This window comes from Perna viridis, chromosome 1 (genome assembly GCF_037379345.1).
Source record: "Perna viridis isolate PV_CMFRI_1.1 ecotype Kerala chromosome 1, ASM3737934v1, whole genome shotgun sequence".
In the NCBI taxonomy this organism is placed as follows: domain Eukaryota; kingdom Metazoa; phylum Mollusca; class Bivalvia; order Mytilida; family Mytilidae; genus Perna; species Perna viridis.
Window position 1 is genome coordinate 7472945 of NC_142445.1, and position 16062 is coordinate 7489006.

Genomic DNA, 16062 nt, shown 5'->3' on the forward strand with positions numbered 1-16062 from the left:
AAAACGTTAATATCAAGCATAATGTTGTGGTTGTTTTTGTTTGTTCGTTTCATCTTTCCAAATAATGGGTTAGGAAACTTATGTACTCACAGGAATGTTTTCATCTTATTTCGATTTTTTTTTTAAATATTTTTTTAATACATTTCATTTTCGGATTTTAATCTGCCTATGTATTTGTTTTTAACCCTGCTTATAGAGGTTTTGCAATAATTATGTGATTGATATTTTCGTAATTTTACATAACTAAGAACATAAAATAGCAAAAATATTACGTACAAAGCAACAAAAGTAAATGAGCATCTGGGAATCCACTAAAAACTGGGAGCATAGACAAGGTGTACCGGAAATGAACGCATCCTCTACTTTTCTAGAAAAATCCACCGAGTTGCTAAAAAAAATGTCGTGTCCGGGGTAGACGAGAGAGGGAAGGAAAACTATGACATGTAAAACAAATCAGTTATCTTAGTGCAGATGGATACACCGTAACGATCCACGAAGGCATTATGACAACCATAAAACTTTTGTTGTGATGACTTTAATCCTGTAGCAACATAAGCCTGTTCCAGAAGCCTAACTGTAAGAAGTCTAGCGTGGTACAAAAAGTCTGCGCAGTTACGGCAAGCTCTGGTATAACATATGAGGGTTATGTTATGAAAACTCCATACGCAGGTGCTGAAGGGATGTTGCCACAGTTGAAAAGAAAGTTGACAATACGGAATGAAAAGTTATCGTGTTTGTCGTATATTTTGGTCAATAGTTTTCAAAGGACCTAGGTAAACGATGTTTCTTCCTATGGATCAGATCAAAGTATGCCTTAGTATTTTTATATTTAATTAAAGGAAGTAGACCTGGGGTAATTTTTTCCTATATTTTTTTCTATAATTCAATTTTCTTTAAATTTGTACATAATTTTACACTAACTGTAACATTTTCTGACGAAGATTTTGCAGATTTTGAACATTAAGGACTTAAAATTGCTAGTTTTAGAAATCTGAATCACTGGCTTAAGTGAACTATATCTGGTATTTTTTGGTCATTTTACAGAAAATTTAAATTAACAACTGAATACTTAGTCAAATTCACTGAAAATGAATAATATATAAGATTTAATACGATTTTTTTATTCTATTTATGTTGTAGAAGAGTTAAGTGGCTTTTATTTTACCGAAATAAAAAAGGGGCATTTTTCAGCTATTTTCCTATATACAAATCTCTATTTTACAAAGACTTAAAATTTAATTTTCATTCAAAATGGTATCATATGGACCATTTATATACAAAACCATAAACAAAATTTTAGAAAAGTTCACCGTGCAGTTTCTTGTAACGTTAAATTATCTTGAGGTACAGCATTGGAACTTTTTTTCTTTCTCAGTCAAATTAATGGCTAAAATCATTTTATGTATTCAATTTTAAGGTTACCTAATAATGTATCAAATTACGACTTCTTATAATAAACAAAAACATTGCTCAAAGCACAGAATAATGCAAAATAATATAATACGAATGCTTTTTCTGCTAGATGGGAAAAATTATATAATGGACACAGTTATATACTTGATAGAGTCATATGCTCAACACAGCTACATTCTAAAAACAACAGAAAGCTTGAAAAATCACAAGAAATTATAAGGTAATAACTTTGTTTTACGTTTAAAAGGTGTAGGACTTATAAAACTGGATACGTTATTGGTTTGCCGTTCTGTCTCATGCATGATAATTTGTTTATATTTCATATTTCAATTTTGAAAAATTCATCAAAAGGAATCCTTGTATGCAATATGTGCTTTATTTGAAACATTTTCCCACCTAATGAAAGGTACACAGTGACTCCTCAATGTACATATTTGAAACTTTAAATAAATACTTGAATCTCCTAGTTTACTAAGTGCAAAGTTGCTGGAGGCTGACATCTCTGTTCTAAAAGTTGAACCCTTGCTTGGAGTTACACCGGTATCACTTTGAAGCTTGAATACCAGGAGTTATTCAAACGTTCTAGTGACTGAAAGCCTTTCTATTTGGATTACCTCCCTTACCTCAGGTCTACTAGCTTAAACAAAGTTAAGATATTTAAATATTATCAGTATTTACCATTGCCGCTTTTGAGGTACGTGGGTGTTCTAAAATAAGCCACACTTGCATCTGGAGGCGTTGCCATCCTTCGTAGTCATCTAAATTAACATAAACCTGCTCTTTCTTCAAACTTTTATTGAATGAGTCCAGAATTCGTTTGTTTTCTATGTATGACCGATAATGCCGCCAGCAGCATGACTTTATATGTAATTCACTTATCTGCCAGAAGTCAAGCTCTCTTTTAACTACAGCTCCACATACTTCCAATGGTACGTGTAGCTCACCTGCAATACAAATTTAAACGTTAGCTGAATATCTCAAAACTGATTGGGACACTAATAACCAATGTCTTTCCGATCACTATTCTAGTCTAAATGAATTAGTAAACCGGTATTTTATTACAGGGTATTGTTCTTTTTGTCTTTTAATAACTCAACCAAGAAAGACAGTTTTGTTCGTTTAACACAAACAGTTATGCAATATATTAAGTAACGCCACCAACTACATCTTCTTTTTTTCCTTTTAATACCAACATTTACCACCCTTGATCGCCAACGTGTGTGTTTTTGTGTTGTTTTGTCTTTTTGTGACTTTTCTTGAATAAAAGAATTGTCACAAAAGTCAAATGCCATCACAAGTGTTTGATAATTTACGTTTTAACTATCTTTCTTCCCAAAATTCTCATCATTTCGCCATCAAAACGGGTTTAATGTGTATAAAAAGTAGAATATCTTTTAATCTCAGAAAATCATTGCTTAGAAAGAGTACATGGCTTAAATATATATAAAAAATGAATTAAAACTAGACCTCAACATATACAGTCAAAATCATTACATGCAAACATCAATAACTTCAAAATTTTATAGAATTTCATACGCAGTTTCCATGCAAAAGATACAAATGATTAAATTTGAAATAAAGTTATAGCAAAGAAAAATTAACCAAGGACATGAAGATTAAGATACTTAAAATTTTGATTTCATACCATTTGACTCTTATTAAACAATGATCCCACAGAGTTGATGACTGAAGGATCTTTTTATACACTTTTCCTAACGTGTAATGAAATGACTTTGGTTCTAAGTCATTGTTTCTACGGTGATGTAGTGCACGTGGGGGATATTTCTAACTCTAATGGGAAACAAATTTTTTTCATACCAAGGATATTATTCTAATTACGTGATCTTGAAAGCTTATGATACATATATTTAAAACAGTGGAGAAAGTTATACATTAAAAATTGTGATAAGTTGTTTGTCGTTGAGAGTGAGGGTGTGAGACGGAAGAAGAAAAGCAGAGCATGCGCAGAAGAACATGACTTACCGTTGTCTTTAGATCTTTCTTCTGTTCGAAAGATCCAATGTATAATTAACTGGCATTGATAAGCATTGAGACGACTATAAGAGCTCAGAAAAAGAGTTATGAAAAACAGGTTTGAAAACCGATTGTTTACACATACACTATAGCCAGAATGTGCCTTAGTATAGCTTAATACACTGAATTGTTAACACGAGAGTATTTTCTGATCACATACTTTGTTAAAGTATACACAAGAATGTGCCAAAAATATAACAAATGAGACAAGTCAACCAAACATATATAAAATACTAAAACGTTAAATATTCATATACAGGTATTAGGTATCAGGTATTTAAGTAATTAAGCGACTAGAAATAAATATAAAAAAACAAAAAAATTATCTTCTTTATTTGACGATTACAAAAATATCAATAAAAATAAATGATTATATATATATATTAATATATATATTTAAAAAAAAAATTCTGTTTTACAGATATATTTTGGCGTAAATATCAAATGGAAGAAAACATCAACAAGTACACTGAGACGCTAACATCGATAGCAACATTGTTATTATAGATTAATGATTGTATGATTCTGAGAAAATTACGTAATTGTTGGGCTTATTTGTCATAAAATCAATATGACTCTTGAAAAGGCTGAGTTGGCATTAATCCCTGAATCCTTATCTTTCTGCAAGAAAAAAATGATCAATTCCTTGGAAACATCAAAAGATTAAGCTCATGAAACTAGCTATTCTAACGGTTTTTGATTAAGGGTTGAAAAAACGACAATTACATCCCCTGCCAAAACACAACCCATAGTACAAATACTAACAACAACAAACAACTACAATATTTGCCCCAAATTCTTTCTCGATTATAATGAAATATAAATGAATTGTTCACAACATCTACTATACCAATATAAATGTTTTTACATCTTCGTGAAAATTATATGCGAACAAATTCACACTTATCTTGTTTTACTTTGATTGTTAAAAGCTTGAGAATCGTAAAACATCCGTTATCGGTAGTCAAAGCGTAAATGGAAAATCCAGAAAATTGATGTCAAGATTTCTAGAAATACGAGAAATTACGATGTCCTTTTTGATTGAAATGCCGACGTTAACTTTTGTTAACGAGAAAAGCGTAATAATAGGTTATATTTGCTGTGTTTTTGATGTATTTTTTATCGGGTATACCTATACAACATCTTCCAAGAAATTGTTCCCGTTGAAAAATAGCACTTATTATTACTTATTGACCAGGACAATTGACATGGCCTAATGTGTGAAGAAAATGAAAAAACGAAAAAAAAAAAAAAACAAAACAAAACAAAACAAAACAAAACCAAACAAACAAACAAACAAACAAACAAACAAACAAAAAAAACCAAACAAACAAACAAAACAAAACAAAACAAATCATCACTAATATATGGAACATATCTGATCCTTCAGTATTGATGTTGTCAAAGTTTCTTAAATCCAGTAAATTAAATAGTATGATTTGATGTTTTTTTTCAGTTGTTCTCATGTATTTGTCTGGCTTAGCTGTTTGAATTCCATGATTTTCTAAAATCAACAAAACAAAAGTAGGAATTTCTTCCCAATAATCAAGGCATTGACTTTCATATTCGGTTTTGAGATGTCATGTTTCATTGGTTGAACATTTTAGATTTTTTTTGCGGGAAAGTGTTTCATTTAACTTGTAAAAGTTCTGACTGGGTTTGTTTATGGATTAAAAACATATCTTTAAACAATCCTAATTTCGGGGATTTGATACATTTCATCTACCCCAAAGAACTTGAGATAAAGGATACTACAGACACTAAGAAGTCAGCCTCATATCTTGACCTACACTTAGAAATCGATGGTAAAGGAAAACTATTGACCAAATTTTACGAAAAACGTGATGATTTTTCACTCAAAATTGTCAACTTTCCGTTCATTTGTGGCAACATCCCTTCAGCACCTGCGGCCCCGTGCAGGTCCGGGTGTTAAAAGAATAGGCCTGCAGCAGCGCTAAGCTTGTCGGAAAAGGCGACTAAATAGTGCTCAGAACCCTAACCGGGGCTAGGGCGCTCTGCCCACAGAGCAGCTGGGATGTGTGCCCCAGGTGGTGGAATGGGTGTATCCCTGGCGTGTTACATGCTGGGGTTGTCAGGCTATAATACGGAAAACCGGACCGCAAACCATAGTAGTGCACTGTGTTGGGAAAGATGCCACATTCCTCGCACGTTAAAGAACCCTACAGTGGTATTCTCCCGGAGTAAAAACAATAGGGCTCCGCAACAGGAGGCTAAATTGCCCAACCCCATTGTCCTTGTGTCCCATCCCTTTTTCATTTCATCATCATTTCATGTTCATTCTATCATCAATTTCATGTTCATCGTCTGAATATAGCTGAAATATTGCTGCTCGGACGTTAAACCCCAAGAAACAAACAAACATTCAGCACCTGCGTATGAAGTGTTCATATCACAACTCATACGTTATGCCATAGCTTGCCGAAACTACGCAGACTTTTTTGTATCGCGCTAGAACTCTAACAAATAGGCTTCTGGAACAGGGTTATGTAGCTACAAGATTGAAGTCATCACTACAGAAGTTTTATGATCGTCATCATGAACTCGTGGATCGTTATGGTGTATCCATCTGCACCATGAAAACTGATTTATTCAACGGGTCATAGTTTTCCTTTCCTCGTTTGTCTACCCCGGACTTGACTTTTTATGAGCAACTCGGCGGGTTTTTCTAAAAGCAGAGGCTGCTTACCCTACCGGTGCACATGGTCCATGCTCCCAGATTTAAGAGGGGTCCGAGTTGCTAATTTTGCTTTTGTTACTTTGTATGTATGATTTTAGTTACTTGATGTTCTTTGTTGTGTATATCTATTTTCCATGTCTGGTCTTTGTCCCTGGATTTCATTCTTTTGATTACCGCTATAACCTTGGTTCCCTTGATTACTCTTAGAACAAACATGTCTATTACCAAAGAAGTAAGAGTAAACATATTAAAATTAATGAACCAAAACATAATATGTGTAGAAAATTTCCCAATGGCACGAGTAATAAAATCATATACTAGGCGAATTGACAACAAAAGTAGTATATGATTTCAGAATTTAGTACGACAATTTGCGTCAAAAGAGACGGAATGTCATCCATCAAACAATGGGTATCGGTTTTAATTATCTATAATCATGATATAGTGTGATACAATAGTAGTCACGTTGGTACTTTGTTCAAATATAATCAGGAATCTTCAAAAGATAAAATTTTGAAATGAACAGCATTCAAAACGTAAAGAAAACAGGAAGTTGATGCACGACCAAACAAAACACCTACAGATTGTAAACCTATTCAGTAAAAATGCTCATATCATTTCAAGTACTATGTATTAAAAATGTTCCTGAGATTTTTGCTAAATTTAAAATATTAAAAAAGCAACAAAACCACCACGGTAAAGACGACGTTGACTTAAATAGCTTACATTACAACTAATCAAGGTAAGCTACACAGAGATATTCCAAATCATTGATAGAGATGTATTACCTTAATTAAATGTCCCATGTCTTTCTACGTATAATGCATCAGTCTTCAAAAATTCTTTTCTTTTTTTTTTAAAGTTTAATGAACTTTGGCAGGCTTAAGAGGAACACCTTAAAGGACTCTCGCGTACAAATAAAATAAAGGTGAACTAAAACAAGAATATGTTTGTTTGTTTGTCGGGTTTAACGTCCGAGCAGCAATATTTCAGCTATATTCAGACGATGAACATGAAATGGATGATAAAATGAACATGAAATGAAAAACAAAACGATGGGACACAAGGACAATAGGGTCGACAAATTTTGATTGCCACTGGAAAAAAGGGGGGATGGGTAAGGTCGGGCAATTTAGCCTCCTGTGGCGGAGCGCAAAGGTTCCTTCTCCTATCGAATACCACAGCAGGGTTCTTTAACGTGTGAGGAACGTGGCATCTTTCCCAACACGGTGCACCACTATGGTTTGCGGTCAGGTTTTCCGTATTATAGCCTGACAACCCCAGCATGTAACACGCCAGAGGTACCCCATTCCACCACCTGGGGCACACATCCCAGTTGCTCTGTGGGCAGAGCGCCTAGCCCCCGGCTAGGTTTCTGAGCACTATTTAGTCGCCTTATACGACAAGCTTAGCGCTGCTGCAGGCCTATTCTTTTAATACCCGGACCTGCACGGGGCAAAACAAGAATAGATATGTACCAAAACTACTGCTTCGGTTTTGAAAATTAGACATATCAAGTTGCTTAAGTTCTTGGCTCTAAAACATTTTTATATGTAAATTTTAAATTAAAAAGAACTGTAAAATTGACTGTAACCCTGGTATGAAAAAGCTTTTATATAATACAAAGCTTGCATATACTGGCTTAAAAAATTCATTCTTGGAATAATTTTATTCATTGAAGATTTCAGGACTTGTTCCGTTAATAGTGATTTCATTAAAAATGGGTTGTGAAGATATTTTACGAAGAACAATATTGGGACAACATGCGGACAGACATAAAACTAAATTCTCCTTTAGATCAAGTGATAAAACCTATGATTAAAATAAGTATTTGTTTGTAAAGTAACTAACCAATGTAGTAAACTGCGGTCTTGAATTTTGTTTCACTTAATGTTCAACAACTTCAAAACACTGGCGTAAAAAACAGACGATGAAAAATTGGTGTTTTGAGATTATAAACTTAGTTCTTGATTTCTTAATATTGCATTTTAAATTAATGAATTGATTTATAAGAATGACTTACACTTCAGTTAGAACGCCTGTAGAGTATATTTAGGACATTCGATATTGTTTCGTTCTAAATTATAAAAGGAAACACATGAATAAAAAATCTCGACGAAATTTTGATAGACTTAAAGTTGGTTGTGAGTTCTTCTTATATACAATTAGTGTTTTGATTTAGATCTTCCAATATATGTCATTGTAATGCTGAAGTTACTCCATGAAACACGTGCACAACATATCGAAATTAATATACATGATTGGTATTTTTTGTATTCTTAAAGTTATTCCTTTAGTGTAATCACATGATGTAACACAAAACCCTCTAAAAAATACTCGCATTTAGTTATAATTGGTTCAAACTATATTTTGCAATCCAAGAAACTTCGATGATGATCATTTAACTTAAAGGAATTTTGGCAATGATGCGGAGACAATTTCCATTAGAATTTATTAAAATGTGATTAACTTTTATTAAAATAATAAAAAAATGATTTTTGAGTGAAGGAGAGAAATGATAACCACTGTTTGAGGATATTTTATTGCTTCTCCAGTAGAAACAGATGAATACCAATATTATGTAACAGTGATATATAGAGAGTAATGAGAACCAAACGATATTGGTAATCTATAACTGGAAAGAAAGAAATGCCAATGTTAAGGAAATATTTTGCAATCATTCCATACAGTCTTCTCAAAGACCCATACATAGACACGAAAACATAGTCACAAAACATATAGAAATATCCAATGAATATACAGTGCGGGGAACACCGAAATTGCAACAGCCAAAAAACAAATCGGTCAACACAACTTAAATGTAAGCTGAAAAACAAATTTCACTAAAAATTGGTGATACACTCAGTTGCTTGAAAAGGGCGAGCAGTTTCTTCGTCTTGCTGCTCGTTGTAAGTCAATCAAAGGTGAAGGAAAAATACCCATAACATATGGCGGTCTTTTGCCATATGAGAAACGGAAACTACAAGTCGAATAATGATATCATGCTGACGACCGCAGAACTTTTGGACTGGAAACTTTTTACTTTTATACTCACAACTGTCAAAGAGCGTCTACAGTCCTACCACAACACTTGTTACTCCCGTAGTGGTATTAATTCAATGTGGATCCTGAAAAATTCAAAAGATCTTTTGGAGACAATCAGTTCAAGACTATTATCTGAATATAATAGCATTAAAACCTATGATTTTTCAACACTGTATACTTCTATTTACCATACTCAGTTAAAATCCCGACTTAAAAACATTATACATCGTTGTTTTTCCAAAAAAGATGGTACACCTAGACACAAATATATAGTTCTTGGAAGAGATTCCTCATACTTTGTAAGAAATAATTCCAAATCATCTTCCAAATATACAGAGGAAGATGTTTACAAAATACTGGAATTTTAATCGACAACATATTTGTCCAGTGTGGTGGACGTGTTTTTCAACAAACGGTCGACATTCCAATGGGAACAAATTGTGCTCCTTTACTAGCTGACCTATTCCTTCACTCTAATGAGGCTGACTTTATAGCTGATCTGATCAGAATGAAAGAATATTGTTTGGCTAGATCCTTCAATCTTAGTTTCCGCTATATAGATGACGTGTTATCTTTAAACAATCCTAATTTCGGGGATTTGATACATTGCATCTACCCAAAAGAACTTGAGATAAAAGATACTACAGACACTGTGAAGTCAGCCTCATATCTTGACCTACACTTAGAAATCGATGGTAAAGGAAAACTATTGACCAAACTTTACGACAAACGTGATGACTTTTCATTCAGAATTGTCAACTTTCCTTTCATCTGTGGCAACATCCCTTCGGCTCCTGCGTATGGAGTGTTCATATCACAACTCATACTTTATGCCAGAGCTTGCCAAAACTACGCAGACTTTTTGTATCGCGCTAGAACTCTAACAAATAGGCTTCTGGAACAGGGTTATGTTGCTACAAGTTTGAAGTCATCACTACAGAAGTTTTATGGTCGTCATCATGAACTCGTGGATCGTTATGGTGTATCCATCAGCACCATGAAAACTGATGTATTCAATGGGTCATAGTTTTCCTTTCCTCGTTTGTCTACCCCGGACTTGACTTTTTATGAGCAACTCGGCGGGTGTTTCTAGAAAAGCAGAGGACGCTTACCCTACCGGTGCACCTGGTCCATGCTCCCAGTTTTTAGTGGAGGCCGAGTTGCTCATTTACTTTTGTTACTTTGTATGTATGATTTTAGTTACTTTATATTCTTTGTTGTGTATGTCTGTTTTCCATGTCTGGTCTTTGTCCCTGGATTACATTCTTTTGATTACCGCTTGGTTCCCTTGATTACTCTTACAAAGTAAACAAATAAAAGGAACAAGTTTGAGTATAAAATAGACATAATAAGAAAATTATAAATATTCTCTTCATGTTCCAGTAAAGTGGGTGAAATAAGGTATGACTTAATTGAAAATATTTGTATCATGGAAACCTTTCACGCTCATGCTACATGTACACTGATATTTTGTACAGTATATGTATGGTTATTAATTTTCAAAAATGTCTTTTTTGTGAAATATTTTATTGATCAAAGTAGATTCTAACACGTTAAATTATCTTTTTATAAGAGTTGATACCCTGAAATATAATGATATCATTTTTACATTGTATTTCGGAAAGTGTAAATGATGTTAGAAGTAGACACGCACAGTGTAGAGGCACACAGACGATGAAAATGGTTAAAAACGTAAGCAAAAAGGAATGTTAAAAATAAAGGAAATATGTTTTCTGATAAACTGACAACCTTTATAAGACAAAATGATAATATTTGCAGGGTAATGATATTTATATCTTGTTTGGATTATAAGAAGCTAGGAGAAAGTAAATAGGCTTCACCATCTAATTCTATATTGATAGAGAAATATTGATAGCGCTATTACATGGAATACCCATGATGATATGGAATGAATATTAGTGTAGGAGTTAATATAATGATACTTAATTCTTACAGAAAATTTGCCGTACATAGGAATAATTGTATTTGTGGATGAACCGTTCAATAAAACCAATGATAGCCAAAGCAATAGCGAACTAAATGCCAAAGATATGTGTCTCGTATTAACTTCCACAGTATGATGTTTTTTTCCTTATGTCTTTTGCTTAGTGAAGCTGACACTTTCACTGGACACTTTTTTCTCCTTAAGTAAAAGTAAAATATTGTCTCAATAAACGATGGATTATTACACAATTATCACAATCGGATGGATTGACCTACTTTATAAATGTCAATTAATATCAGAGTCGATACCCTTTCATGTGAACGGTGTTTATAATAAGCAAAAACTGTCGAAGTCTTTCTCTATTTGTTCTTTAAAACACAGAGTAGCACACATATTTCAATGATATCTCTTCTAGGATTATACTCACTTGTAATATGGCGAGTGCCACTAGCGGAGCAGGACATGCTTACTCTTCATGAGCTCCTGGTATCACTCCCGATTTTTTGTTGGAATTCATACTGCTAAAGCTTTAGTTTTTTATGACGTCTTGTTTCTTTAATCTTAAGTTTTTATGTGTAATTTTTCTTTTGCGGATTGTTTTTGTTTCATGACTTACGTTTAGGCCATGTTACGTATTTAAATCATCCCTCTGCTAACGTTTCAATATGTTTTTACCGATAGTTACTGATATTGTGGTTAATGTGAACACTTCCAACTTAAATATCTGTAAATTATACATCTACGCTGACCATAATAATCATTACAATATTATTTAAGCCACCCACGTAGGTCGAGTCAATTGACCCAAGTTGCCCCTAGAAAGAAGTAGAACAGCTTTCCATCTCAGTAATAAACAATTTACAACTAGAATTTTGCAGATGAATAATTGAAAATGTAATGTACCAAAACTGAATCACTGATTAACAAATTCATTGCATTGAGAGTTCTGAACTATAACTAATATGCCAGAAACTTTCCAATTTTTCATATATTACTGCGCTTATTGATCGATGAGAAGGCAGCATCAAGATATTCCAATTAGGATGAAAAGTGCACATACATTGTCTTTATAACTGCATTATCATGTCCATAAGGTCTTACACATAAATGAGGATGGGCACTGTGTCTCCATTAATTTTTAACAATTTTCTGGCCTGTTTGTAATCTCCAAAGGGAAATTCATGCATGATCAGTCGCCATTCAATTTTGATCTGGTATTTAGTCTGTCTGCTGCATCAGATAGCATGCAAGTATGACCTCCAGTGAGATTAAAGATTGGTTTATTTACTTTGAAGGTTGTTTCATTATATCCATGAAAAGTTAATGTGGCTATAATACCTCATAATCACCATTTGTCATACGAGATCAGTCCGATTTGGAACAAATAAACACTATATAATATACTACCAATTCAACAATTTCATGGAATATAAATGTATAATTGAATTGAGAGTTAACAATGAACTTTTTTCCTTCCATAAATGAATATAAATCTCGGCCATTTATTAAATGATAAAAAAAAACTTATCATGAAATAGACGACATAAGACTGTCATATTTCACGCAGTGTGTTGTCATAGGAAAAAGTTTAAAGAGTCTAATTTTAACCCTTATTTAGGCGCAATATCTATTATAAAACAAATTAACAATGAAAATACACGATTTACTTTACCAAAATAAGGCAATGTTCACTGTTTTGAAAATTAAAAAAAATATATAAAAAATGTTTAATCAGTTCTAATTATGACGAGGCGGGGGAAATCTAAATTAATATATATAGAGAGAGGAGCGTAATGTAGAAAAAACAAAAACAAAAAAAACCAAAAAACACATTTTGCAGATAATTATTGTGGGGAAAAACACACTATGAAAACAAGAACCTTTGAATTGAAAAACAACCTAAAGTTCTTACATTTTGATTATATTTCAAGGTATTCACATGGAGTAACACTGATGAAAAAATATAAGTAGTAATATGAAATTGTAGAATATATATGAAATTAATAAGACAGATATACAAAACACATATATTGTCATATATTGTGTATAATTATTTATAATATAATATAAATAAGTAAAATTTGTAGACAATCAATGACCTTTTTCAAAGCTCTGAAGAAAATCATAAGTGGATGATTTTTTTTCTTATTTATATTTTCTTATTATGTGACATTCTTATCGATATCGTTGTGCATTCCCCTATACTTATATATGGTTTTGCTTGTGTTGTATCGTCATGACCCGAAGACTCCATGCCTATTAAGTTTACTGGTAGGCAGCTGCCCATAGATGTTGTATATATACAGCAGACTACAGACAGAGTAGATATGTGAGTGTAGACACGAGGTTTGTATAGGTCTCGGTATTGACAGAGTTTGTTGTCATTTTATTACTTTATACTTGGTCTCGGATATCATAAAAAAAAACCAAAAATAATACTAGATCCTCAAAATACATATGCAAGTCTGATACATATATACGAAAACATAAAAAATCAAGCTGTTGACCATACAAGACTACTATTATGATTCTAAAAGTTCGAAAAATATTATTAGATTTAATGACATTCAACTTTTCAAAATTTTAATCAAAGCGCTTTTATTAATTCCGTGGTTTCTTTTTCATTGTTTATTCTTTATATTCTCTAAATTTTGAATTATCTTAAAGCTTCGTAAACAGCGGTAAATATAGTTTTACAGTCTTGTACTTAATACTACTAAATCATCTATGAAGTGCATGTTACATTACATTTTATGTACTTTACAAAACTCTGTCATAAATCTTACTCAATATAGTAGCTACAAAAATAACACAGCACTCAGACTGTGTCATGATATATTGCAGCAATAAAAAAAAATAATTAGCTCGGGTGATACTAAATTAATTTTCATCTTATATTATGATGCGCAGCATTAATGAATTACTTTTATACTAAATGATAGTGGGTTTCAACACTTTTTAAGTCAAAATGTTGAGTATCTATATATTTTCCTTCAGTAATGAGTAATTTAAACTATTTCTCCATTCGAGATGGTACAGTTAAGATTGTCAGCATTCGAGCTTAATAGAGTATGTACATTTTTTTATTTTACAGTGGACAGTAGAGGAATACTTTATATGAAGAATAGACTGAAGATTCACCCGTGAAATATGAAGAAAACTTGGAAATATAACATGGCGGTAAACCTCTTGCAAGAAAATTTCACGTGCATTTTTAATCACTGGCTTGTGTATGTCAACATTTATGGGATAAAGGATAGTAACACACACTTGTATTTCTTGAATTCAAATAGGTTATCTGACTCATTCAAGTTTTACTTATACATAATATACGTCAGATTTTTAAAATTTATGTTATGTTGTGTCATCATTTTGCACAAGTTAATACTTGTATGGAAATATTGCACAAGTAATTACATGATATATGTTAAAATCTGTACAATTGTTCATTAGGAAATGAATGGTAATAACAATAATTTCGGAATTCCTTGCGTGGAGATTTGCTTTCATTTACTATTGAAATGGAGCATATTAGAAAGTGAAGTTTGATACTATAACAGTTTGATGTACTAGCTGCAATATGAGTTGAAACGAAAAGTTAATTAATAAAATTTATCAATTTTAAATCAAATCACTTGGCTTTTCTAAAAAAAAAAAAGATAAGAATTTTAAAGAAGGTATGAAATTACAACTTCCACTGTTTTTCAAAAACTAAGCAGTGAAAACATTTTTTACACAGAAGCCAATGCGAAAAAGGTAAGTAATCCGTAGTCGATGTATCAGATTCTTGGACCATGAAAAGGGTACTTGTAAGAGATAATTTTTGTCAGGTATTATAACATTCATTTATAAGTAAATATATCAAAAGTTAGCTTTAAAAAATATTTCCTAGATACATTCATCAAGAAACTTTGATACAAAACTTCGTCTAATTATAAGCACCAGATAATTTTCATTTTAATAGTAGACACTAGCATACATTATCTGATGTTTCATCTATGGACTAAATTAGATACTAAAATCATAGTGTTTTTAAGTTCTTTTTATGCACTTTTACTCGGCTTGGCCAGTTAGCCGATGTTCATGTGTAATTCATAAAAAGAGAAGCCGATATTAAAACTGCTTGATTAATTAAACTATGGTACACTTGAAAAGTTGCAACATCTGTTTTCATACATATTAGGACCGATGTGGAAATATATCTATTTTTAACCATTTATACTCATAAACTGCATATTTTGCCCAAATTCTAAGGAAAACATATGCATTTAATGATTGAAATAATCTGAGACACATTTGTTTACATATTTATTTTGTAATGAGAGCGAACAATATATTTATATTTCAATTGAAAAAATATGTTATTCATATGCTACTCATCGTGGTCCTAAACATATGAAAACACATGAAAGAGTAATCAAAGGAACCAAGATTATAGTGGTAATCAAAGGAACCAAGATTATAGTGATAATGAAAAGAATGTAATCTAGGGACAAAGACCAGACATGGAAAACAGACATACACAACAAAGAACATAAAGTAACTAAAACCATACATACAAAGTAACAAAAGTAAATGAGAAACTCGGACTCCACTAAAAACTGGGAGCATGGACCAGGTGCACCGGTAGGGTAAGCGTCCTCTGCTTTTCTAGAAACACCCGCCGAGTTGCTCATAAAAAGTCAAGTCCGGGGTAGACAAACGAGGAAAGGAAAACTATGACCCATTGAATACATCAGTTTTCATGGTGCAGATGGATACACCATAACGATCCACGAGTTCATGATAACGACCATAAAACTTCTGTAGCGATGACTTCAATCTTGTAGCAACATAACCCTGTTCCAGAAGCCTATTTGTTAGAGTTCTAGCGCGATACAAAAAGTCTGTGTAGTTTAGGCAAGCTCTGGCATAACGTATGAGTTGT

The 16062-nt window shown here is 32.6% G+C and overlaps 1 protein-coding gene across 1 annotated transcript in view; it reads right to left on the reverse strand.

The window, feature by feature from the left end:
- LOC148627047 (voltage-gated potassium channel KCNC1-like) overlaps window positions 1–16062 on the reverse strand; it is a 37489-nt gene that overhangs the window by 4942 nt on the left and 16485 nt on the right. Inside the window, exon 2 of the mRNA XM_088566320.1 lies at window positions 2092–2357. Coding sequence (XP_088422446.1) covers window positions 2092–2357 — 266 coding nt within the window. The remainder of the gene's footprint in view (window positions 1–2091; window positions 2358–16062) is intronic.